The 27,828-nt window shown below is 44.6% G+C and overlaps 1 protein-coding gene across 2 annotated transcripts in view; it reads left to right on the forward strand.

Annotated features, from left to right (window-relative positions):
* The window catches only part of erfl (ETS repressor factor like), a 79,872-nt gene extending 55,963 nt beyond the window's left edge, over positions 1–23,909 (forward strand). For both annotated transcript variants that reach the window (XM_062966847.1, XM_062966846.1), the window contains exons 2-6: positions 5,701–5,786; positions 13,336–13,570; positions 17,095–17,311; positions 18,638–18,764; positions 22,261–23,909. In XM_062966847.1, coding sequence (XP_062822917.1) covers positions 5,723–5,786; positions 13,336–13,570; positions 17,095–17,311; positions 18,638–18,764; positions 22,261–22,844 — 1,227 coding nt within the window. In that variant the 5' untranslated portion in view covers positions 5,701–5,722 and the 3' untranslated portion in view covers positions 22,845–23,909. The remainder of the gene's footprint in view (positions 1–5,700; positions 5,787–13,335; positions 13,571–17,094; positions 17,312–18,637; positions 18,765–22,260) is intronic.
* The last annotated feature ends 3,919 nt before the right edge of the window (positions 23,910–27,828 follow it).

Genomic DNA, 27,828 nt, shown 5'->3' on the forward strand with positions numbered 1-27,828 from the left:
TTATTTTATGTAATGTATTATTTAATTGTATTATGTTATGGTTTATTGTATTGTCTTGGGCATGGCCCCATGTAAGCCGCCCCGAGTCCCCATTGGGGAGATGGTGGCGGGGTATAAATAAAGTTTTATTATTATATTATTATTAAGGTTATGTGACCATAGGCATACTGTATTGAGCGCCGAGATATATATATATATTCATTTATTTCTATATGTATATATTCTTTCTCTCTCGCACGCTCTCTCAAACTCTCTCTATATATACTGTATATTCTTTATATATATATATATATATTCTCTCTCTCTGTCTCTCAATCTCTCGCAATCTTTCTCTCTCTCTATATATATATATATATATTCTTTCTCTCTCAATCTCTCTCTCTATATATATATTCTCTTTCTATATATGTATATATATATATATTCTCTCTCTCTGTCTCTCAATCTCTCTCTATATATATTCTTTCTCTCTCTCTCTCTCTCTCTCTCTCTCTCTCTCTCTCTCTCTCGCAATCTTTCTCTCTCTATATATATATATTCTTTCTCTCTCTCTCTATATATATATATTCTTTCTCTCTCAATCTCTCTCTATATATATATTCTCTTTCTATATATATATATATATATATATATATATATATATATATTCTCTCTCTCTCTATATATATATATATATATTCTCTCTATATGTATATATTCTTTCTCTCTATATATATTCTTTCTCTTTATATATGTTTTTTCTTTCTTTCTCTCTCTCTCTCTCTCTCTCTCGCAATCTTTCTCTCTCTCTCTATATATATATATTCTTTCTCTCTCAATCTCTCTCTATATATATTCTCTTTATATATATATATATATATATATATTCTCTCTCTCTCTCTATATATATATATATATATTCTCTCTCTCTATATATATATTTTCTCTCTATATGTATATATTCTTTCTATATATGTTTTTTCTTTCTCTCTCTCTCTCTCTCCCTCTCTCTCTCTCTAGATATCTGTATCTATGTCTTCTATCTTCTCTCTCTCTCTATGTATATATATATATCTGTATCTATAACCATATCTTCTGTCTCTGTATCTCTCTGTAATCTGGCCAGTTTCTTAAAGCCCCTTCGGACCCTCTTCTGAAGAACAGGAACCAAGTGAAAGAAGTGAGAGCGAAGGGGGGGGGGGGTCCTTCCTTCCTTCCCCCCTTCTGTCTTTGGGGGGGGGGCAGTGTCGGGGGGTGTGTTTTGGGGGGGGGGGGTCTCCCGCCGTGCGCCCCTCCCTTGTTTTCGGGGATGGAGGCCAGGCTGCGAAGCGAAGCGCGTGAAGGCGGCAGGAAGCCAGGGAGGGGCGGGGGGCGAGGGGGGGGGGGCGCGCAATTCCCAGGGCAACTTGTTATAACGTTTCTGGAGGAGGTTGGAGGGAAGTTGAAAGCCTCGGTAACCGAAATCAAAACTAACAAGGAAATGATCCGGCCTCTCATCTGGGGCGGGGGGGGGGGGGGGGAGGGGGAGGGAGGGGGCCTGGGGCGGGAAAAGGGGAGGGGGAGGGGAGGGGGAGGGTCGCCTCCCGGAGCCCCTTTGAAGGAAGAAAGGCCCCGCACGAAAATCACACGGAAGATTAGCCAGACTAGCAGGGAAAGGGAGGGGCGGAGGGGGGGGGGGCTTTGCGGGGAAGGGGCGATTAGGGGGCTTCCTGCAGAGGAGGGGAGGGGGCCGGGGGGCTTCTCCTGGGCCTCTTTTGGGAGGGGTCCATGTCTGCATTCCTCCAGCCTCCTTCTCTCTAGCCAGCCCTCCATTTCTCTCTCTCTCTCTCTATTTCCATCTCTTTCTCATTCTGTCCATCCCTCTGTCCACCTATTTCTCCATCCTTCTATCTATCTATCCCGCCATCATTCTGTTTCTCTATCCTTCCATCATTCTATCAATATCTCTACCTATCCCTCTATTTCTCCATTATTCTATCTATTCATCCTTCTATTTATCTACTTCTCCATCCATCATTCTATTCATCCCTCTATCAGTCCCTCCGTCATTCCATCTATCCAGCTATTTCTCCATCATTTCATCCATCCATCCATCCATCCATCCCTCTATCTATCTATCTATCTATCTATCTAATATTTATCTATCCATCCATCCATCCATCCATCCATCTATCAATCTATTTCTCCATCATTTCATCCATCCATCCATTCATTCATCCATCCCTCTATCTATATCCATCCATCCATCCCTCTATCTATCCATCTATTTCTCCATCATTCCATCCACCCATCCATCCCTCTGTCTATCCATCTATTTCTCCATCATTTAATCCATCCATCCATCCCTCTAGCTATCAATCTATTTCTCCATCATTTCATCCATCCATCCATTCATCCATCCCTCTATCTATATCCATCCATCCATCCCTCTATCTATCCACCTATTTCTCCATCATTTCATCCATCCATCCCTCTATCTATCTTTACCTTTATCTATCCGTCTATTTCTCCATCATTCCATCCCCCCTCCCTCTATCCATCCATCCATCCATTTCTCCATCATTCTATCTATCCACTCTTCTATTTATCTATTTCTCCATCCCTTCATCATTCTATCTACACATCCATCCTATCTATCCATCCTTCCATCATTTTATGGGTCCATCCTTCTATCTATCTATCTATCTATTTCTCCAACCATCATTCTATTCATCTATTTATCCATCCCTCTATCTATCCACCCCTCTCACCCTCCCCCTTCGCCCCATCTCTCAATCTATCCTTCATCCATCCTTCCTTTCATTCTTCAACCCCTCCATCCTGCCATTCCTTTCCCTTCCTCTATCCCTCTTTCCATCCATCTCCATCCATCCCTCCCTCCTTCTCTCTCCCTCTATCTATCTTTCCTGCACCCTTCCTCTATCTTTTCATGTATCTCATATCTTCCATCTATCATTCTTCCTCTATTAATCTCGATCAATTAGTCATCTATTTACCTACCTATGTATTGACCTACCTACCTACTTACCTACCTATCTACTTAGCTACTATTATCCTACCAGCCTTCCCCTATCCTTCTATTTATTATCGCAATCTTCTGTCTATCTTTCCAGTACTCTTCCATCTATCTTTTTTTATGTATCTTGTATCTTCCATCTATCATCCTTTCCTTGTCTGTCTATCTATCTCAATCAATCAATCATCTATTTACCTACCTACCTATCATTCTATCTATCTTTCTAAATCAATCAATCAATCAATCATCTATTTACCTACCTACCTACCTACCTACCTACCTACCTACCTATCATTCTATCTAAATCAATCAATCAATCAATCAATCAATCATCCATTTACCTACCTACCTATCATTCTATCTATCTTTCTAAATCAATCAATCAATCAATCAATCATCTATTTACCTACCTACCTACCTATCATTCTATCTATCTTTCTAAATCAATCAATCAATCAATCATCTATTTACCTACCTACCTACCTACCTACCTATCATTCTATCTAAATCAATCAATCAATCAATCATCTATTTACCTACCTACCTACCTATCATTCTATTTAAATCAATCAATCATTCATCTATTTACCTACCTATCATTCTATCTATCTTTCTAAATCAATCAATCAATCAGTCATCTATTTACCTACGTACCTACCTACCTATCATTCTATCTAAATCAATCAATCAATCAATCATCTGTTTACCTACCTACCTACCTATCATTCTATCTATCTTTCTAAATCAATCAATCAATCATCTATTTACCTACCTACCTATCATTCTATCTATCTCAATCAATCAATCAATCAATCAATCCGTCATCTATTTACCTACCTACCTAACATTCTATCTATCTATCTATCTATCTATCTATCTATTTATCTACCCATCTCTATCTCAATCAATCAATCAATCAGTCAGTCAGTCATCTATTTACTTACCTACCTACCTTACATTCTATCTGTCTGTCTGTCTGTCTATCTATCTATATCTGTCTCAATCAATCAATCATCTATTTACCTACCTACCTACCTACCTACCTACCTAACATTCTATCTATCTGTCTGTCTGTATCTATTTATCTACCCATCTCTATCTATCTATCTATCTATCTATCTATCTATCTATCTATCTATCTATCTATCTATCTATCTATCTTAATCAATCAATCAGTCAATCAGTCAGTCATCTATTTACTTACCTACCTACCTATCATTCTATCTGTCGGTCTGTCTGTCTGTCTCTCCTGACGTTTCGTCTGCATCTATGGCAGGCATCCTCAGAGGTTGTGAGGTCTGTTGGAAACTAGGCCAGTGGGGTTGATATATATATCCCTGTGGAATAATGTCCTGGTTGGGAGAAAGAACCTCAGAACCTCTGAGGATGCCTGCCATAGATGCAGGCGAAACGTCAGTATGCTGCTTCTGGAACATGGCCAGACAGCCAGGGAAACTCACAGCAACCTAATAATAATAATAATAATAATAATAATAATAATAATAATAATAATAATAATAATAATAATAATAGTCATCATCATCATCATCATCTGTCTTGAGTCTTCTTGGGGAGATAGGGCAGGATATAAATTATTATTATTTTGCTGACACAAAAACACAGTCAAACACAGCAAATGAGATGTATATGCTGGATTTCGTATTATTATTATTATTATTATTATTATTATTATTATTATTATTACTACTATGACAAGGAAGGAGCTTTCCAATGTGTATACATTTGATTTTATGAACGCCGTTCATGCAGCGTCCTGTTGAAACCGAGGTGTCCACTCCCCCAAGGCAGACCCGAGTCGAGGCAAACACGCGGGTTGTGATAGACACGTGTCTGCGCGTCCACACGGGTTTTGCTCCAGGAAGGACCGCACATTGCTGGGCTCAAGTGCGACGGAAGTTTCCTCCAACATAAATGGTTGTGTTCTGCTTTCAAGGCAGCGGCTCTCTTTTGGTTACACGTGTGTTTTGCGTGTTGTTGCATTCACACGTGTTTGTAGGCTTCTGCTTCTCTCTTGGCCGGGAAGGAGGGGGAAAGGACGGGCTTGGCGGCTTCCAAAGAGAGAAACCGAAGAGAAAGGCATAATAGAGGGAGAAGGGCTGCCTTGAAACCCTCCTTTCCTCCCTCTCCTTTCCTTTCCTCTTCCCTTCTTCCCTTCGGTCTTGCGAATTGCCTTCCACTCTTCCCTCCCTTCCTCCTCCTCCTCCTCCTCCTCCTCCTCCTTCCCTGCCTTCTTCTTTCCCTGGAATGAGGTGCTTCCTCTCCTGGCGCCTGCCTTCCTTCCCTCTTTCTTTCTTTCCTTCCTTCCTTCTCTCCTTCCTTCCACCTTCCTTCCTTCCATCCATCCATCCATCCATCCATCCTTTTCTCCTTCCTCCCTCCCTCCCTTCTTCCTCCCTCTTTCTCTCTCCCTTCCTTCCTTCCTTCCTTCTTTCTTTCCTTCTCTCCTTCTCTCCTTCCTTCCCTCTCTCCCTCCCTCCCTCCCTTCCTTCCTTCCTTCCTTCCTTCCTTCCTTCCTTCCTTCCCTCCCTCTTTTTTTCTTTCTTTCCTTCCTTCCTTCCTCCCTTCCCTCCTTCCTTCCTTCCTTCCTTCCTTCCTTCCTTCCTTCCTTCCTTCCTTCCTTCCTTCCCTCCTTCTCTCCCTCCTCCTCACCCTCTGCTCCCTTCTCTCTCTCTCTCTCTCTCCAGGTCCCACTCCCACCCTCTCGCCATGGACTGCAACTGTGTCTCCGACCTGCTCCTCACCTCTTCTGTCCCTGCGCTTTGGACCCCAGGTAAGTCTCCTCCTCCTTCCGGTCCCTTTTCTCCTTCCTTCCTTCCTTCCTTCCTTCCTTCCTTCCTTCCTTCCTTCCTTCCTTCCTTCCTTCCTTCCACCCTCTTACATTCCTCTTCCTTCCCTCCCTTTCTCCTTCCTCCCTTTTTTCTCTGCCTTCCCTCCCTCCCTCCCTCCTTCCCTCCTTCAAAGCCAGGCAGGCCTACCTCGCAGGGCTGGCAAACAGGTCCTTTGGGGTGAACGTCTACAGATAGAGCTATTTGTTTATCCAAAGTGCATCCCAGAAGTGAACATCCCTCGCCAGAAACATTGCACATTTTTTCCTCCAGATTTTGAAATCTTTGTTGATGTGGCCCAAGTCTAAGCAGGAAATTCCATGGATGTTTCCTAGACACCTTTTGCACACGGCAGAGAAGGGCATCTTGCACATTTAATCTCTTGGTGCATGAAGCAAAGATTGGGCACGTTGCACCTTCGGGATGGTGTCTTTCTGTCTCACAGAACAGGGTTGGACTGGATGGCCTTTGGGGTCCCTTCTATCATATGTAAAGTGTTGCACGGCCTATATTTATCATTGCTCATAACAAATACGGGGTTAATATGCTTGAATTTAATTATCATGTTCACTATTGTGTGGCATGCCCATTTATGGTATGCAAAATAGTATGGTGTGCCATTTGCACCATGGTGTGGCATGCACTTTTATGGCATGCACGATAGTACAGTGTGCCATTTCCACCATTGTGCGCAATGCACTTTTATGGCACACACAACTGTATAGTGTGCCATTTCCACCATTGCACGGCATGCACGTTTATGGTGTGCACATTTGTACAGTGTAACATTTCCACCATTATATGCAATGCCCCTTTATGGCACACACAACTGTATGGTATGCCATTTGCACCATAGTGCGGCATGCACTTTTATGGCGTGCTATTTTGTATGGAATGCACTTTTATGGCATGCACGATAGTACAGTGTGTCATTTCCACCATTGTGTGCAATTTTGTATGGAATTTTGTATAGCTATTAGTTTATCCAAAGTGCATGCCATAAGTAGCACACGCAACTGTATGGTGTGCCATTTGCACCATGGTGTGGCATGCAGTTTTATGGTGTGCACTTTTGTATGGAATGCACTTTTATGGCATGCACAATAATACAGTGTGTCATTTCCACCATTGTGTGCAATTTTGTATGGAATTTTGTATAGCTATTTGTTTATCTGAAGTGCATGCCATAAGTGGCACATGCAACTGTATGGTGTGCTATTTCCACCATTGCATGGAATGCACTTTTATGGTGTGCACTTTTGTATGGAATGCACTTTTATGGCATGCACAGTGTGTCATTTCCACCATTGTGTGCAATTTTGTATGGAATTTTGTATAGCTATTTGTTTATCTGAAGTGCATGCCATAAGTGGCACATGCAACTGTATGGTGTGCTATTTCCACCATTGCATGGAATGCACTTTTATGGCGTGCACTTTTGTACAGTGTGCAATTTCCACTACTGTGTGCAATGCACTTTTATGACACACACAACTGTATGGTATGCAATCTCCACCATTGCATGGCATGCACCTTTATAGCGTGCACTTTTGTACGGTGTGCCATTTCCGCCCTGGTGTGCAGTGCACTTGTATGGCGTGCACTTTTGTTCGGTGTGCCACTTCTGCCGTTGCGCTTTAACTTTTGCTAAGCTGCCTTGTGGATAAATTCAAACACCGAGACATCGCAAAGGCACTTATTTATTTATGGGAAACCGTCTCCATTCCTCCCTCGTTCGGAAAAACCCTTGGAGGGCCTCCGATAAATGTAAAACATCCCCCTTCGTTTCGGGAAAATTTGATTTTGCAAACACGCATTGATTTGGGGGGATGCGACGAAGAGCGCACCGACCTGCGCCATCTGCCCCCCCCCTCCTCCCTTTTGGTTGATGCGTCTCCCAATTAGGTTCCTTTTTTGGACCCCAGGAATAATCACATTCCCCCCAGATCCCCCCCCCCCCCCGCTCTCTCTTTCTTGTTCTTTCTTTGCATTGAAATCTGCCCCTTGGGCCTGGCGCATCAGGCGGCGCATCAGGAGCAGCCGGGCCGGGGCTTGTAGCTGCGAGAGGGAGGCTGCGGGGCAAACGGGGCAATCAAAGGCCTCGCTTTCTCTGACCGCAGGGCACTCTTTGCCCGGACGGCCCCCAAGGACCACTGCCTTGCAGGCCTCATTAGCCGGCCATGCGCCTCCCCTGCAAAGGCAGAGCGCCACTGGTGAAGGCCGGGCCGGGCGGAGGAGAGAGGCAGGGAGGAAGCAAGCAAGGAAGGAAGGAAGGAAGGAAGGAAGGAAGGAAGAAGGAAGGATGGAGGAGACACAGCCTTGCCTTTGCAGGATGGCATGGTTCCTACATGAGATGGAGGCCTACCTCGCAGGGTTGTTGGGGAGTAGGATGAGGACATTGGGAAATGGACCAGTGTTTGATAGGATGAGTATAATGGAGAATGGACCAGAAGGAGGCCTACCTCGCAGGGTTGTTGGGAAGTAAGATGAGCATAATGAGAAATGGGATAGAAGGAGGCTTACTTTGCAAGGTTGTTGGGGAGTAGGATGAGTATAATGAGGAATGAGATAGAAAGAAGCCTACCTCGCAGGGCTGTTGGGGAGTAGGATGAGGACACTGGGGAATGGACCAAGGTTATAATGGAGAATGGGCTAAGAAGAGGCCTACCTCGCAGGGTTGTAGGAAAGTAAGAAGAGTATAATGGAGAATGGGCTAGGAAGAGGCCTACCTTGCAAGGTTATTGGGAATTAGGATGAGTATAGTGTTGGGAATCACCCTGCACTACTCAAGTCTAGATGTAGTCAGATAGAGTATAGAGTTAGATTGAGGGAATCCTTTCTCTGTTTCCAAAGCATGCCTAGACAGGCTTCACTGTGTTTCACTCTATCCTGTTTACATCACATCCCTTACTTTGAAGTTAGTAGAAATGTGACTCTCCAGGGACACTAACTTCTCATTGGTCAGAATGTCTTTTATGGCCCCAATAAACTGGAACCATTTTTGGTTCTCTCTTCTCCCTTTGTTCTTCTAGCTAACAAGCAGCATCTTGCTGTCTCTCCTGGAAAGGTGTAACTATTTAGATGTTTGTTATTTTTCCTTTCTTATTTTTCCTTAGAAACCAGTCTAGAGTAGACTAGACAGCTCCCAAGCCTTTCTATCTACAATGGTGTTCTTTTTACCAGAATAAATACTTTTTGAACTTTTACTGAGACTCTGCACTCCATTGCAATCCTAAATGGTCAAAGGCTTCTCTTGCTCGCCCCATGTAAATAACTGTTGCATTTGAAAGCTTTTGCTTTTGCTACTCTGCTGCATTTTGGTGGAATCTCCCCCAGAGAGAGGGTTACATTGAGTCTAACCGCTCAGAGATTACCACAACACATATAACCTGGAAAATGCACAATCACCCTTGGTTACATAGTGTTACCCATGAGACTAGATGACCTTTGGGGGTCCCTTCCAAACCCGGTGCAATACGGGACCTCCTTGGGATGGCGGTGGGCTCTCCTTCTTCATGAGTTGGCGTGGCATCTTTTGAGAAGGCTTTAGCTTGGCCTGAATGGCAACGGGGTTGGACTAGATGGCCTCTGGGGGGCCCTTCCCCTCCCTGTGGGCACCAATCGGGCCTTCTTCCTGCCTCCATCTCTCTCTTTCTCTCTGTCTCTCTCTCTCTCTGGCAAAGGCATTTGAGCGCAGTGTATTTCAAGAGCCTTTGGGGGAGACGAGGCCGGGAATGCAATTTACTGCTCGGTGCCAAAGGTGCTCCGTGTAACTGAAAATCAAGGCATTGATCAGCAGTTCATTAGGCCTGTTAATGATAGATTCATAGATAGAGGCACAGATCTGAGCCGGGCCTGGCTTGACCTCTCGCGGAGCGCCTCTCCTAATCCCCTTCCCCAAGTTACTTTTCGCCGTGATTAATTGGCCGGAGGTTTGGAGGTGACCCCAACGCCGGCCGGCCGAGAAGGAAGGACTCCTCGGGGAGACCGACCGGCTCTCTCTCTGCTTTTCTGCACCAAGGCTTGCCATCCAGGAGGGGAAAGGCCTGCAGGAAACTTCCCAATTTGGGGGAAATGCAGGAGGAAGGGCTCTCCCGGGACCCCCCAGAATACTCTCGGAGAGGCAGCAATGCTAGGCGCAAGCTCCCTTTGCCATGCAAGGCAATGCAATGCAAACCAAGGCAAGGCAATGCAATGCAAAATCCCAGGACCCCCCAGAATATTCTCAGAGAGCCAGCAATGTTGGCACAAGCTCCCTTTGCCATGCAAGACAAGGCAAGGCAAGGCAATGCAATGCAAAATCACGGGACCTCCCAGAATATTCTCAGAGAGGTGGCAATGCTAGGCACAAACTCCCTTTGCCATCCAAGGCAGTGCAAGGCAATGCAAGACAATGCAATGCAAACTGATGCAATGCAGTGCAGAATACAGGAGTGCAATGCAATGCAATGCAAAATCCCAGGACCCCCCCCCCCCCCCAGAATATTCTCGGAGAGGCAGCAATACTAGGCGCAACTCCCTTTGCCATGCAAGGCAATGCAACCTGATGCAATGTAATGCAGGGCAACACAATGCAAAAGAATGCAATGTAGGGCAATACAATGCAAAGTAATACAATGCAAAGTAATGCAATGTAGGGCATTACAATGCAATGCTATGTTATGCAATGCTATTGTGCGTAGCATACACACGTACATATACACATAGACAAGAGTTCCCTTTTAAGCTTTGGAACAAAGTCAGAAGCAGATAAATAGTAGTAACATTAACAGAAACAATACATGCAGCATATATGCCCCCTTTCAGAACGTGTGAAAATGATCTTGAAGTCCTCGTGGACAACAAGTTAAACATGAACCAACAATGTGATGCGGCAGCTAAAAAAGCCAATGGGATTTTGGCCTGGTCTAGTGTCTAGATCCAGGGAAGTCCTGCTCCTCTTGTATTCTATTCTGCCTTGGTCAGACCACACCTGGAATCAGACTTTGTCCAATTCTGGACAAAGGGAGATGTTGACTCCAAGCTAGAAAGCGTCCAGAGGAGGGAGACTAAAATGACCTAGGGTCTGGAGAATAACCCCTATGAGGAGCGGCTGAAAGAGCTGGGCATGATTCTTTCAGCTCTGGGACAAAGGCAGGAGCAGATAGATATTAGTGACATTCACAGCAACAGCAACAGCAGCAGCAGCCAAGCTTTTGGCCAATGTTGATGGATGTTGTGGTGCAGTGATGTGTTGACTCACCACTGATTCATGGTAGCCATGGGTTCATTTGCATTGGAAAATTAAGGCAGGAAGACACTGTCCGATCCCTCCCAACAAATGGCCATCTAGCCCTAGACAGATATAGTTGAGAGAGAGAGATATGATACATATATAAAAGAATCTTGGAGTCAGAAGGGACCTTCAAAGTCTGATATTCTGTCAGGCAGGGAGACACCATTTGATCCTTCCTGAGAGATGGCCACCCAGCCTCTGTTTATAGAATCCTTGAGCTGGAAGGGAACCCAAGGGCTATCCAGTCCACCCCCCTTTTGCCAGGCAGGAAGACACAATCAAAGCTTTCCTGACTGATGATGATGATAATAATAATAATAATAATAATTTTGTTTTTGTATGCCGTCTCCATCTCCCCAACAAGGACTCAGAGCGGCTCACACAGCGGCAAGCCCAATACAATCATATAATATCACTAGCTGTGCCTGGCCACGCGTTGCTGTGGCGAAGTCTGGTGGTCTGGGAAATAAAGTATTGAGGAACTGGTGGTAGTTAAGGTAAAGGCTAAGGTTTTCCCCTGACATTAAGTCCAGTCATGTCTGACTCTGGGGGTTGGTGCTCATCTTGAGTCTACACTGCCATATAATCCAGTTGAAATCAGATAATCTTATTTTATAGGCAGTGTGGAAGAGGCCTGATTGAAGTGGCCCTGGGCTGAGTGGGTTGCTAGGAGACCAAGTGTGTGGAGCTTAGCCTTCTAACTGACAGCAGACCAAGTGGGTGGAGCTTAGCCTTCTAACTGGCAGCAGACCAAGCGGGTGGAGCTTAGCCTTCTGACAGCAGACCAAGCGGGTGGAGCTTAGCCTTCTAACTGACAGCAGACCAAGCGGGTGGAGCTTAGCCTTCTAACTGACAGCAGACCAAGCGGGTGGAGCTTAGCCTTCTAACTGACAGCAGACCAAGCGGGTGGAGCTTAGCCTTCTAACTGACAGCAGAACAAGCGGGTGGAGCGTAGCCTTCTAACTGACAGCAGACCAAGCGGGTGGAGCTTAGCCTTCTAACTGACAGCAGACCAAGCGGGTGGAGCTTAGCCTTCTAACTGACAGCAGACCAAGCGGGTGGAGCTTAGCCTTCTAACTGACAGCAGACCAAGCGGGTGGAGCTTAGCCTTCTAACTGACAGCAGACCAAGCGGGTGGAGCTTAGCCTTCTAACTGACAGCAGACCAAGCGGGTGGAGCTTAGCCTTCTAACTGGCAGCAGACCAAGCGGGTGGAGCTTAGCCTTCTAACTGACAGCAGAACAAGCGGGTGGAGCTTAGCCTTCTAACTGACAGCAGACCAAGCGGGTGGAGCTTAGCCTTCTAACTGACAGCAGACCAAGCGGGTGGAGCTTAGCCTTCTAACTGACAGCAGACCAAGCGGGTGGAGCTTAGCCTTCTAACTGACAGCAGACCAAGCAGGTGGAGCTTAGCCTTCTAACTAACAGCAGACCAAGCGGGTGGAGCTTAGCCTTCTAACTGACAGCAGACCAAGCGGGTGGAGCTTAGCCTTCTAACTGGCAGCAGACCAAGCGGGTGGAGCTTAGCCTTCTAACTGGCAGCAATTGGATAAAAACAATTATTCCTCTCCCTCTAATTAGGACTTTATTTTTCTTTTCTTTTTGTTGTATGAACGTAGAGGCATGGATGAGGGGTTGTGCTGCCAAATTTGGTGTTTCTGGGATGTGTAGTTTTGTTGTTTTGTCCTAGGCCGAAATTTCATTACCCTTTTATATATATAGATAAAAACAACAGTTAAGACATCAAAGAATGCATTTAAAAAACAAATTAACAAGTCATGATTTAAAATCGACATAATTAAAATATTAAATAATCATCCAAGGCGTTAAAAGGTCCAATATAGGACAACAGTCTGGGCGAGAGTTAAATTGATGAAGGGAGTGTCTATTACAGAATAAAACATACATCAAATAGATACGACAAGTAAGGAAGGTAAATCTGAATGGAAATCAAACTATAAAGTGACAGGGCAAGTTCAATGTGGATATGGGCCAGATGACCATCCAGCCTCTGTTTAAACACTAACCGTGTGTTGAATTGGTTGAGACTTGATGATGAGGGATTCATCATGTCCTGCTGCAGAGTGTTCCAAAGGTCTTGCCGCAGCTTGGTAAACTTCTCCCCGTGTTTTTTCTGATAGACCCAAAGAGGGAATAATGACACCGATGACCCAGGGAGAAAACTCACCATGGGCGTAACTATGTGTTTCTTCCGGTCCAGGGTTCGCCTTCCCCGACTGGGCCTACAAGCCGGAGTCGAGCCCCGGCTCGCGGCAGATCCAGCTGTGGCACTTCATCCTGGAGCTGCTCCAGAAGGAGGAGTACCAGAACGTCATCGCCTGGCAGGGAGACTACGGGGAGTTCGTCATCAAGGACCCCGACGAGGTGGCCCGGCTCTGGGGCATCCGCAAGTGCAAGCCCCACATGAACTACGACAAGCTCAGCCGGGCACTCAGGTGGGTCTGCGTGCGTGTATGTGCACTACAACTCCCACCATCCCCTGACCAAGCATGCACCTGGCACAGCGCTCTTCTATTGAGCTATGTGCCACCGAGAGCCTAGAACAGAGTCTAGCCCAGGCCTGGGCCAACTCCGGCCCTCCCTCCAGGTGTTTTGGACTCCCAACACCCACAGTTCCTAGCAGCCTACCGGCCCATGCTTAGCCAAGCCATAGATAGATAGATAGATAGATAGATAGATAGATAGATAGATAGATAGATAGATAGATAGATAGAGATAGAAAAGAGAGAAAGATGGCAGGAAGGAAGACAATATCCCATTCCTCCCAACAGATGGACATCCAGCCATAGATAGATAGATAGATAGAGATACAGTAGATAGATAGATACAGTAGATGAATAGATTAGATAGATAGATAGATAGATAGATAGATAGATAGATAGATAGATAGATAGACAGATAGATAGATAAACAGTAGATAGTCAGATACAGTACATAGATAGATAGATAGATAGATAGATAGATAGATAGATAGATAGATAGATAGATAGATAGATACAGTAGATGAATAGATAGATAGATAAATAAATAGATACAGTAGATGAAAGATAGATAGATAGATAGATAGATAGATAGATAGATAGATAGAATTCAGAGAGAGATGATACATATATCATAGAATCTTAGAGCTGGAAGGGTCCTCCAAAGGTCATCCAGTCCATTCCCCTTCTGCCAGGCAGGAAGGCACCATCTGATCCCTCCCAACAGATGGCCATCCAGCCATAGATAGATACATAGATAGAGTACATAAATAGATAGATGCAGTAGATCGATATAGTACATAAATAGAGTAGAGAGAAAGAGAGAGAGAATACACATATCATAGCACTTGGAGTTGGAAGGGACTTCTGAAGACCATCTAGTCCAAACCCATTCTTCCAGGCAGGAAGACAATATCTGATCTCTCCAAACAGATGACCATCCAGCCATAGATTGATAGATATGATTAAGAGAGAGATTATACATATATAATCTCTTGGAAGGGACCCCCAAAGGCCATCTAGTCCAAACCCATTCTGCCAGGGAGGAAGATACCACCTGATCCCTCCTGACAGACAGCCATCTACTTCTTCTTCTTATTATTATTATTATTAATAATATCCTAGAAGAGACCCCAAAGGACATCCAGTCCAACCCCCTTCTGCTACATAGGAAAACACAATCCAATCCTTCCCGACAGATGGCTATCCACACTCTGAGTCTAAATCATATTGGAAGGGTCCCCCAAAGGACATCTAGTCCAAACACCATCTGATCTCTCCCGAGAGATGGCCATACAGCCTCTGCTGAAAAGTCTCTAGAGAAGGACACTCTATTGGACTCCTAGCACCCTATATTCCACGAGACTTAGGAGGGGTCCCCAAGGGCCATCTAGCCCACCCCTCCCATTCTGCCAGGCAGGGAAACACAATCAAAGCACCCTCAAGAGGTGGCCACTCAGCCTCAGCTTCAAAACCCCATCAGCCAAGCATTCCCGCATCACTGGCCATTGCTTACTGGGACCTGCAGCCCATAATAAACCTTTAAACTGGTTTATTATGGGGGGGAAAAGGCTTCCGGCAAGAAGAAAGGGCTCCTGGCAACCCAGGATTTATTCACTGGGAAGAGAATTCCCCGGCCGAGTTAATCGGGAGTGTCAATAGTGCTTAGTCCCTCATAAATATTCATTAGCGCCGGAGTCTCTCTCTCTCTCTCTCAGGAAGGGCGGGCAGTTAATTAATAAGCAATAACAAATATTGCCGCCGATCGAAGGTCCCGAAGGAAAGGGCGGCTTTGAAGGGAGGCCGGAAGAGAGCGGGATTTGTAGCATCAAAAGCGGCGCCCGGCGAGGAACCCCACTGACCCCTCCGGCGGGTTTTAATCGACTGATCGATCAATCAATCGATGGATCAAAAGCGGGAAGCGATACGTCGCCGAGATGAAAAGGATGCTTTCTGGGGCTTCAGAGGACGACACATGTTTGGCATCCGTGCGAAATCCGTTCGGCGGAAGGGAAGGGAGGCCTTTGTGCTCCGTTCCCAGGATTCACGGCAATGCAGGACCCACTCCGACCCCCCAAATCCCCCTCCCACAACAGAGGCCTTGCACCAAAGACAATGCGAAACACAATCAATAAAACCTGGCAGGATGGGCTTTGCGGGCCCCTCCCAACTCTAGTCTGCTATGATATATGTACTGTTTCCCTTTCAACTATATCTGGCAATCTGTGGCTGAATGGCCATCTGTCAGGAGGGATCGGATGGTGTCTCCCTGCCTGGCAGAAAGAGATTGGTCTAGATGGTCTTTGGAGATCCCTTCTGACTCTTGCATTCTGTGAAATATGTATGATCTCTCTCTCTCTCTCTTTCTGTTTGTCAATGGCTGGGTGGCCATCTGTCGGGAGGGATCAGATGGTGTCTCCCTGCCTGGCAGAATGGGTTTGGACTCGATGGGCTTTGGGGGCGCTCCCAACTCTAGTCTCCTATGATATATGTACTATTTCCCTTTCAACTATATCTGGCAATCTGTGGCTGAATGGCCATCTGTCAGGAGGGATCGGATGGTGTCTCCCTGCCTGGCAGAAAGAGATTGGTCTAGATGGTCTTTGGAGATCCCTTCTGACTCTTCTGTTTCTGTGATATATGTATGATCTCTCTCTCTCTCTCTCTGTTATATCTCTGTCAATGGCTGGGTGGCCATCTGTCGGGAGGGATCGGATGGTGTCTCCCTGCCTGGCAGAATGAGATTGGTCTAGATGGCCTTTGGAGATCCCTTCTGACTCTTGCATTCTGTGATATATGTATGATCTCTCTCTCCCTCTCTCTGTTATATCTCTGTCAATGGCTGGGTGGCCATCTGTCAGGAGGGATCGGATGGTGTCTCCCTGCCTGGCAGAATAAATTTGAACTAGACGACCTTTGGAGGTCCCTTCTGAATCTGTAATTCTGATATGTGTATAATCTCTCTCTAAATTATATCTATCTATGGGTCATCTCTCTTGCTTTCTCTCTCAATTATATTTAACTATTCTCTATGGACTAGATGGCCTTTGGGAGTCCCTTCTGACTCTATAATTCCATGTTATATGTATCATCTTTCTCGCAATTATATCCAACTACAGTATTTTATATAGACTAGATGGCCTTTGGAGGTCCCTTCTGACTCTATAATTCTGATATACTGTATGCATAATCTCTCATTTATATCTAACTATTCTTTATGGACTAGATGGCCTTTGGGGCCCCTTCTGATGCTATAATTCTATGTTATATGTATCATCTCTCTCTCTTGCAATTATATCTAACTATTTTATATAGACTAGATGGCCTTTGGGGGTCCCTTCTGACTCTATAATTCTGACATACTGTATGCATGATCTCTCATTTATATCTAACTATTCTCTATGGACTAGATGGCCTTTGGGGGACCCTTCTGACTCTATAATTCTATGATATATGGGTCATCTCTCTTGCTTTCTCAGGTACTACTACAACAAGCGCATCCTGCACAAGACCAAGGGCAAGCGCTTCACCTACAAGTTCAACTTCAGCAAAGTGGTGCTGGTCAACTACCCGCTGCTGGACATGGCGGCCAGCTCCCCCTTCCTGCTGGCCCAGAACCCCTTCGGAGGGGGCGGGGGAGGAGGAGGAGGAGGAGGCGGGGGCCACGGGGCCGAGTGCCCCCCACTCACCCCAGAGGTACCTTATTTATTATTTATTTATTTACAGTATTTATATTCCGCCCTTCTTTCTCACTCCGAAGGGGACTCAGGGCGGATCACATTATATGCATATAGAGGAAACATTCAATGCCCAAATACACATAGAACCGAGACAGAGACAGACGCAGAGGCAATTTAACCTTCTCCTGAGGGGATGTTCGATTCTGGCCACAGGGGGGAGCAGCTGCTTCATCTGTGACAGCACTTCCCCATTCCAACCTCGTAAATTAGTTAAACTTGCCTCCCCACTTGTATAAGTGGTACCTTATTTCCTACTTGATAGATGCAACTATCTTTTAGGTTGCTAGGTCAGCAACGAGCAGGGGCTATTTTTTATTTTTAATTGACGGGTGCTCACCCCGCCACGGGCTGGCCTCGAACTCATGACCTCATGGTCAGAGTGATTTATTGCAGCAGGCTGCTCACCAGCCTGCGCCACAGCCCGGCCCCTTCCCCTTGCCTCCTTTGTGGGGTCCAGGCCAGGCCTGCAAGAGGGTGGAGTGTCCTTCCCAAGGCTTCCTCCCTTGACCATTGCCTTTGCTGGCCTCCCTCCGAGGCTGAGAGAGTGGCACTTCTGGCCCATAGGCACCCAGTCTGTTCAGAGCCACAGTCCCAGGTTCGAATCCACTATTACGCCACACTTCACGTATTCTGAATTCCTTTCCTCCGTTATCTATCCCTCTTTCTTTTTCTCACTTTCTTCCTTTTCTCTCTTCATTCTGTTTCCTTCCAACTTTTTTCCTTCCTTTTTTCCTTTCCTTTTTCTTCTTCCCTTTCGTCCTTTTTTTCTTCTTTCCTTTTCTTCCTTTCTCCTTTCATTCTTCCGTTTCCTCCTTTTCCCCTTCCTTCCTTCCTTCCTTCCTCTTTCTCTCTTTCTCCTTTCCTTCTTGTTTCTTCCTTCCTCTTTCTTCCTTTCTCCTTTACTTTTTCTCCTTGCCTTTCGTCCTTTTCCCCTTCCTTCCTTCCTTCCTCTTTCTCTCTTTCTCCTTTCCTTCTTGTTTCTTCTTTCCTTTTCTTCCTTTCTCCTTTCATTCTTGTTTCCTCCTTTTCCCCTTCCTTCCTTCCTTCCTTCCTCTTTCTCTCTTTCTCCTTTCCTTCTGTTTCTTCCTTCCTCTTTCTTCCTTTCTCCTTTACTTTTTCTCCTTGCCTTTCGTCCTTTTCCCCTTCCTTCCTTCCTTCCTTCCTTCCTTCCTTCCTTCCTTCCTTCCTTCCTTCCCTCTCTCCTTCCTTTCTGGGGTGCCCCCCCCGCTTGCCCTTTGGCTCCGGCTGCTGACCGGTCTCTCTTTCCTTCCTTCCTGGGCAGGCCCTGCAGAGCCTCTTCTCTGGCCCCCGCCTGGGGGACCCGTCCTCTGCCCGCGGCCCCCTCTTTGACCGCCAGACGGAGACGGAGAAGCTTCGCCTGGAGGCCGCCTTCCCCTTCCTGGGGTCAGGTGAGGACACCAGTGGTCAGCGCTCCACAGCCGCGTCCAGCCAGGGTGCGCGCTTGGCTTGTGCTTTTCTCGCCCGGCAGAAAGGAGGGGGCTGGCATGGATGGCCTTTGGGAGGCCCTTCCTAACAGGATGGAGAGCCTGTGTGGCCATCTGTCGGGAGGGCTTGGATGGTGCCTTCCTGCTTGACATGAATAGGGTTGGCATGAGTCCCCAGGGGGAGATGGAGCAGGATATACATAAAGTTTGATTGATGGCTTGATTGGCCCGGATGGTCTTTGGAGATCCCTTCCAACTCTTGGATTCTATTATTATTATTATTATTATTATTATTATTACTAGTAGTAGTATTATTAATAGGTAAAGGTTTTCCCCTGACGTTAAGTCCAGTCGTGACCGACTCTGTGGGTTGGGGCTCATCTCCATTTCTAAGCCGAAGAACCAGCGTTGTCCGTAGACACCTCCAAGGTCATGTGGCCACTGGCATGACTGCATGGAGCGCCATTACCTTCCTGCCAGAGCGGTACCTATTGATCTACTCACATTGGCATGTTTTCAAACTGCTAGGTGGTCAGGAGCTGGAGCAACAGTGGGCTTTGAACCTGGGACCTTTCGGTCTGCAAGTTCAGCAGCTCAGCGCTTTAACACACTGTGCCACCGGGGCTCCTTAGTATTATTAATACCGGTATATTATTATTATAGGAGCCCCCAATGGTGCAGCGGGTTAAACTGTTGAGCTGCGGAACTTGCTGACGGAAAGGTCGGCATTTTGAATCCAGGGAGTAGGGTGAGCTCCCGCTGTTTGCCCCAGCTTCTGCCAACCTAGCAGTTAGAAAACATGCCAATGCGAGTACAGCAATAGGGAAGGTAACATTGGCGCTCCATGCAGTCATGCCAGTGGCCACATGATTTTGGAGGTGTCTATTATTATTATTATTATTATTATTATTATTATTATTATTATTATTATTATTACGACTACCGCATTTCCCTGAAAAATAAGACATCCCCTGAAAATAAGACCTAGAGCATCTTTGGGAGTAAAAAATAATATAAGACACTGTCTTATTATTTTTTACTCCCAAAGATGCTCTAGGTCTTATTTTCAGGGGATGTCTTATTTTTCCATGAAAAAGAATTCACATTTATTGTAGAACAAAAAAATGAACATTTATTCTATACTAGCTTTGCCCGGCCACGCGTTGCTGTGACTTATGGGATTCCTTTGTTGGCCAGGTGGAATAGCAGTGAATAGCCTTGCAGTCTCAAAGCCTGGCTGTTTTCTGGAGTAGCTGGAGCTTTTTGTTGTATGAACGTAGAGGCATGGATGAGGAGTTGTGCTGCCAAGTTTAGTGTTTCTGGGATGTGTAGTTTTGTTGTTTTGTCCTAGGCCGAAATTTCATTACCCTTTTTATATATATAGACCAAGGGTCCCCAAACTAAGGCCCGGGGGCCGGATGTGGCCCCCACCCTCATTTATAATATAATTTTTATATCAGTTTTAATAATATATTGTATATACATATGATATTGATAATAATATTATCATTTTATACAATATAATACTAATAATCTATATATATAAAAGAGTGATGGCATCACGGCAGCGGACAAAACAACAAAAGTAAACACCCCAAAACCTCAAAAATTGACAGCACAACCCCTCATCCATGCCTCTAGGTTGATACAACAAAAAGAAAAGAAAAATAAAGTCCTAATTAGAGGGAGAGGAATAATTGTTTTTATCCAATTGCTGCCAGTTAGAAGGCTAAGCTCCGCTCACTTGGTCTCCTAGCAACCCACTCAGCCCAGGGGACCCTTTACCTTAACTACCACCAATTCCTCAATACTTTATTTCCCATACCACCATACTTCGCCACAGCAATGCGTGGCCGGGCACAGCTAGTATATATATATATACAGTAGAGTCTCACTTATCCAACATAAACGGGCCGGCAGAAGCTTGGATAAGTGAATATCTTGGATAATAAGGAGGGATTAAGGAAAAGCCTATTAAACATCAAATTAGGTTATGATTTTACAAATTAAGCACCAAAACATCATGTTTTACAACAAAATTGACAGAAAAAGTAGTTCAATATGCAGTAATGCTATGTAGTAATTACTGTATTTACGAATTTAGCACCAAAATATCACGATATATTGAAAACATTGACTACAAAAATGGCTTGGATAATCTAGAAACTTGGATAAGCGAGGCTTGGATAAGTGAGACTCTACTGTACTTTATTTCCCATACCACCATACTTCGCCACAGCAACGCGTGGCCGGGCACAGCTAGTACCATATAATAATATTATATGGAACTCAATTGACAGACCCGGTCTTTTAAACTTGAACATGCCTATCTGTATTTTATAATGCATTTTATGAATGTCTTATGTAAGTTATTTTTTTAACTGATTTATAGTGTATTGTACAGTTTTTATATGTGTTTTTTATTGTAAGCCGCCCTGAGTCCCCTGTTGGGTGAGAAGGGCGGGATATAAATGTTGTAATAAATAAATAAATAAAATAATATTAATTATATGTTATATATTACATATATTACAATATAGTGGTATAGTTCAATATAGTAATATATAATGCTAATATTGTGCTATGCTAATAATATAATATATTGTATGTACATACAGCTGCTCTGAGTTCCCTTCGGGGTGAGAAGAGTAGGATATAAATGTAGTAAATAAATGTAGTAAATGAATAAATAAATAATTTTAGACTTAGGTTCGCCCAGAGTCTGACATGACTTGAAGGCACACAACAACAACAACAACAACAACAATCCTAATTAACCTGACTATCTCATTGGCCAGAAGCAGGCCCACACTTCCTATTGAAATCTTGATAGGTTTATGTTGGTTAAAATTGTTTTGATTTTTAAATATTGTATTGTTCTTTCATTGTTGTTGTTGTTGTTGCACTACAAATAAGACATGTGTAGTGTGCATAGGAATTGGTTAGTTTTTTTTTTCAAATGATAATTCGGCCCCTCCACAGTCTGAAGGATTGTGGACCGGCCCTCTGCTTTAAAAGTTTGAGGACCCCTGTTATAGACTGTACAGTAGTTGTCATCACAAACCAACATAACCAAACCAAACAAACAGTGACTTCTGTCACAAATTTCTTGTTACTACCATTATTTCCATATCCAACTGGTATCCTGCCTGCTCTGGTGTTCTGTTCTTTGGGCATTCTTCCAAACACAAACTTTGCCAGGTCTTACTTTTGGGGGAGGCCTTATATTTAGCAATTCAGCAAAACCTCTACTAGGTCTTATTTTCTGGGGATGTCTTATTTTAGGGGAAATAGGGTACCACTATTACTAAGCTGAGCTTGTACAGCCTCTGTCAAGAGCGATTGGTTATGATGATGAAGGGGTGGACTGGATGTCCTCTTGGGCCCCTCTTCCCGTTTGCTCTCCACCCTGACCGGCCCATCTGCTCTTCTTCTTCTCCTTCTTCTTCTTCCGCTGCAGGTGTGTCGGGGGGGTTCTCGAAGCCCCCCGGGGGCGGCCTGCTGACCCCCTACGGCGCTGGCGGAGGCGTGGCGGCGGCGGTGTCCGGCGGGGGTGTCCGGGGCGGGGGCTCGCCCTTTGCGGACTTCCCGTGGGGCTTCAACCCGTACCTGTCGGGGGCCTTCCCCCTGGGGGGCTCCAAGCTGCCGGCCTCCCTCTACGCGCCCCACTTCTACCCCAACCCGCTGGCGGGGTCCCTGGCGCCCCCGCTGCCCTCCTCGGTGGGGCCCGTGACCCTGCTGCCGGCCGAGGGGGGGCCCGGGGCCCTGGGGTGCGGGGCGCCCCTCCCCCGCCTCTGCCTGGCCCCCCACGCCCGCCCCTCCCCCCGCGCGGAGAAGGAGGCCCCCCCGGGGGGGCGCCCGCAGAGCCCGGGGCCCGGGGCCCGAGAGGAGGAAGACCCCGACTCGGAGCTGGAGATCACCGACCTCAGCGAGTGCAGCTCCGACAACGACGACCGGGACGACTTCAGCCCGGGGAGCCCGAGGGGGGCGGCCGGAGGGGGCCCCCCAAAAGGGGAGAAGGGCAAGGGGGCGAAGGGCAGCTAAGGGCCAGCGGTCAGCGGAGGGCAAAGTACAGCCCCCCCCCTCGTCCTCCTCCTCTTCCCCCCCCTCTTTGTTCGTTCGATGTCTCTATTTTTATAGGAAGATTTTTATTGATATCCCCTCAATCTCCCCCCCCCCCCATCTCAATCCCCCCCCCCATCTATTTCTCCCCCTCCGCACCCCCTTCCTCGCTTTGGGGGGGTTTGTTGACTGGCCCCCACCTTTGAAAATAGACCCAAACACACACAGATATATACGGGGAGGGGTCTTCGAGGTGGTCCTTCACAGGAATGGGTTTGGGAAGGAAAAGGAGAAAGAAGGAAGGAAAGAAGGAAGGAAGGAAAAAGTAGGAAGAAAAAAGAGAGAAAAAGAAGGAAGGAAAGAGAAAAGAAAAGAAGGAAGTTTGGCTGATTGCCTTCTCTGGAAGGAGAGGAAGAGAGAGAGAGAGGAAGGACGGAAGGAAGGAAGGAAGGAAGGAAGGAAGGAAGGAAGGAAGGAAGGAAGGAAGGAAGGAAGGAAGGAAGAAGTAGGAAGAAAAAAGAAAGAGAAAAAGAAGGAAAGAAAAAAAAGAAGGAAGTTTGGCTGATTGCCTTCTGCCAAAGAGAGCGAGAAACAAAGTAGGTAGGAAGGAAGGAAGGAAGGAAGGAAGGAAGGAAGGAAGGAAGGAAGGAAGGAAGGAAGGAAGGAAGGAAGGAAGGAAGGAGAGACATAGAGACAAAAAAGAAAGAGAAATGAAAAAAGGAAGAAAGAATGGAAAGAAGAAAGGAGAAATAAAAGAAATGGAAGGAAGGAAGTTTGGCTAATTGCCTTCTGTCAAAAGAGAAAGAAACAGGAAGGAAGGAAGGAAGGAAGGAAGGAAGGAAGGAAGGAAGGAAGGAAGGAAGGAAGGAAGGAAGGAAGGAAGGAAGGAAGGAGAGATAGGAACAAAAAAAGAAAGAGAAAAGGAAGGAAGAAGGAAAGGAAGGAAGGCAGGAAAGAAGGACAGAGAAACACGAAAGAGGAAGGAAGGAAGGAAAGAGGCAGAAACCAAAAGAAAGAGAAAGAAAAGGAAGGAAGGAAGGAAAGGAATGAATTAGGAAGAGGAACAAAAAGAGAGAAAAGGAAGGAAGGAAATGAAAGAAGGGAGCGGGACAGAAACAAGAAAGAAAGACGGGAAGGAAGAAGGAAGGAAGAAGGTCTAACTTGGCTCAGAAAGATCCTCCTGCAGTTGCAGGCTTTGAGACAGGATGCAGTGGAACCACAAGTCCCATCTGCCTGGACTGCGAGGGAGGATGGGCCCTGCAGTCCGTGCCGGCCTGCACGATGCAGCAAACCCAGAAATGCCTGCGTACCGTGCGCAGGCGCTTTTGCAAATCAATGGTTCGGACCACTTTTCTGCACACACACACACACACAGGGCCTTGCCCAGAAAGACAAATATTTGGGTCTTTGTGTTGTTGGCGGCGGCTGTGTCTGTTTACATCGCCGCCAGGAGACTGGAGGCAAGGAACAGATGAAAGCAATGCCAGCAAAAGCAAAGAGAACACATTTCGGGGAAAAAAACAAGTTTTCAAAGCCGTTTAAAGAAACAACCCCATCCGGGAACACGGCCGGAAAAACAAGCCGTTAATTAAAACAGCAACAAAAGTGGGTCTCGGATCCATTGCAAGGCAGCAAAGCAAAAGGCAAACGAGATGCAGGCTCATTGCCACTGCATTATTATTATTAGTAGTAGTACTACTACTACTATTATTATTATTTTAATTTTTATATATCATAATGACCAGGAGGAGGTAAATGCTATTTTTATTTTTATTATTATTATTATTATTATTATTATTATTATTATTATTATTATTATTATTAATTTAATTTCCATATATCATAATGGCCAGGAGGTAAATGCAATAATTATTATTATTATCCAGAATATACAAATATCAAAATAGAATTATTATTATTTATAATAGCTCGCTTTTACCTCTTTGACTTAGCCCACCATTCCAGTATCGAGTCCAAAAACTATTATTATTACTACTACAGTAGAGTCTCACTTATCCAACATAAACGGGCAGGCAGAACGTTGGATAAGCGAATATCTTGGATAATAAGGAGAGATTAATGAAAAGCCTTTTAAACATCAAAATAGCTTATGATTTTACAAATTAAGCACCAAAACATCATGTTTAACAACAAATTTGACAGAAAAGGTAGTTCAATATGCAGTAATGCTATGTAGTAATTACTGTATTTACGAATTTAGCACCAAAATATCATGATGTATTGAAAACATTGACTACAAAAATGCCTTGGATAATCCAGAACGTTGGATAAGCGAGTGTTGGATAAGTGAGTCTCTACTGTATTATTATGGTTATAATATAGTCCCAATATTTCTGTATTTATTTATTTTAATATGTATTTATCTTATTTATTATACAGTGTCCCACTTTACTGTATTTATTATACAGTAGCCCCCGGTGGCGCAGCATGTTAAAGTGCTGAACTGCTGAACTTGCTGACCAAATCTGGGGAGCGGAGTGAGCACCCACTGTTAGCCCCAGCTTCTGCCAACCTAGCAGTTCGAAAACATGCAAATGTGAGTAAATCAATAGGTACCGCTCTTTGAGACGCATCTCCCTTTTGGCCGACCGTTCCAGGTTCTAGTCCCCATATTATTACTATTATTGTTACCATTATTTTTAGGATTTTTATAAATTTTATTTATTTACTTGCTGTATTTATATCCCACCCTTACTTCTCGCCCCGAAGGGGACTCAGGGTGGTTCACAATAGACGTATACACGGCAAACATTCAATGCCGTTTTTGCACATACAACACAAAAAGACAGATAGAGGTAATTCAACATTTTCTAACTTCGGCTTCAGGAGGTGATGCTCAATTCCGGCCACAGGGGGAGCTGTTGAGTAATCCACTAGGACGCAGATCCTTTTCGAGCAGAGTCTTTCCTCCTTGCTCTTTGATCGCTGGCAGTTTTCTGGTGTCATAAATCAAATTAACCTCCCTGCTTAAGCGGTCCCCAATTTCTCTACTCACAGCTGCAGTTTTTGAACTGCTTAGGTGGACAGTAAGCTAGGCTTTTGGCAGTCGGGTGTTCAATCCGACTCGAGATTCGAACTCGCCACCTTCCAGTTGGCAGTGATTATTGCTGCTGGTGATTAACCAGCTGCGCTACAGCCCAACCTAAATAAAGTCCCATTATTATTATTATTATTATTATTATTAAATTATATCTCCCATTTATCTCCCATTTATCCCTTTTGGCTAACCATTCTGGTTTCTAGTTCCAATATTACTACTACTACTACTACTACTACTAATAATAATAATAATAATAATTTATATCTCCCATTTATCTCTTTGAGTTGCATGCCCCTTTTGGCCAACCGTTCCGGTTTCTAGTCCCAATATTATTGCTAATAATATAATGATTTATATCTCCCATTTATCTCTCTGGCTGAGATGCATCTCCCTTTTGGCTGACCGTTCTGGTTTCTAGTCCCATTATTATTATTATTATTATTATTATTATTATTATTATTATTATTTCACATTCATCTCTTTGAGACGCATCTCCCTTTTGGCTGACCATTCCACGTTCTAGCCCCATTATTATTATTATTAAGTCCCATTATTATTTATATTTCACATTCATCTCTTTGAGACACATCTCCCTTTTGGCAGACCATTCTGGTTTCTAGTCCCATTATTGTTATTATTATTATTATTATTATTATTATTATTATATTGTATGACACAGCAAACAAGATAGATATGCTGGATTTCGTATCACAAATCAAGTCGAACACTTCCCAAGTGTCTATTATTATTATTATTATTATTATTATTATTATTTATATTTCACATTCATCTCTTTGAGACGCATCTCCCTTTTGGCTGACCATTCCGGTTTCTAGTCCCATTATTATTATTATTATTATAAATAATAATAATGGGACTTAGTAATAACAATAATGATAATATTGGGACTAGAAACTGGAACGGTCAGGCAAAAGGGAGATGCGTCTCAAAGAGACGAATGTGAAATATAAATAATAATAATGGGACTTAGTAATAACAATAATGATAATATTGGGACTAGAAACTGGAACGGTCAGGCAAAAGGGAGATGCGTCTCAAAGAGACGAATGTGAAATATAAATAATAATAATGGGACTTAGTAATAACAATAATGATAATATTGGGAATAGAAACTGGAACGGTCAGGCAAAAGGGAGATGCGTCTCAAAGAGACGAATGTGAAATATAAATAATAATAATGGGACTTAATAATAATAATATTTCACATTCATCTCTTTGAGACGCATCTCCCTTTTGGCTGAAAGTTCCGGTTTCTAGTCCCAAAATTATTGCTAATAATAATAATAATAATAATAATAATTTATATCTCCCATTTATCTCTCTGGCTGAGATGCATCTCCCTTTTGGCTGACCGTTCTGGTTTCTAGTCCCATTATTATTATTAAGTACCATTATTATTATTATTATTATTATTATTATTATTATTATTATTATTATTATTATTATTTATATTTGACATTCCTCTCTTTGAGACGCATCTCCCTTTTGGCCGACTGTTCCGGTTTCCAGTCCCAATATTATTACTATTATTTTTCTGATTATGATAAAGTCCCAATATTATTGTTATTTAGGATACCTGCCGTTCCTCCCTTTGGCCGAGACGCACCTTCTTCCCAGTGAGCCCACCGCCTCCCCGTCCCGGCTTCTGGTCCGAACTGGGCCCTATGGTCAGCCCCATTGACCCCCCCTCCCCCTCCCCCCCCCCCTTTTCGAAGTGCAATATCGTCGTGTCCTCTTCTGGCGTGGCCCCTCCCCTTCTGTATCCAAAGGACCCCCTTCTCCCCCCCCCCCCATTTCCGCCCCTTTTTTCTGTGCTTCGTGTCTCTTGTGTTTTCACGACAACAAAAAGGCTGTTATTTGTGTGGTTGATCTATTCTATGGAGA

Source organism: Anolis carolinensis, unplaced genomic scaffold, assembly GCF_035594765.1.
Source record: "Anolis carolinensis isolate JA03-04 unplaced genomic scaffold, rAnoCar3.1.pri scaffold_36, whole genome shotgun sequence".
Taxonomy (NCBI): Eukaryota; Metazoa; Chordata; class Lepidosauria; order Squamata; family Dactyloidae; genus Anolis; species Anolis carolinensis.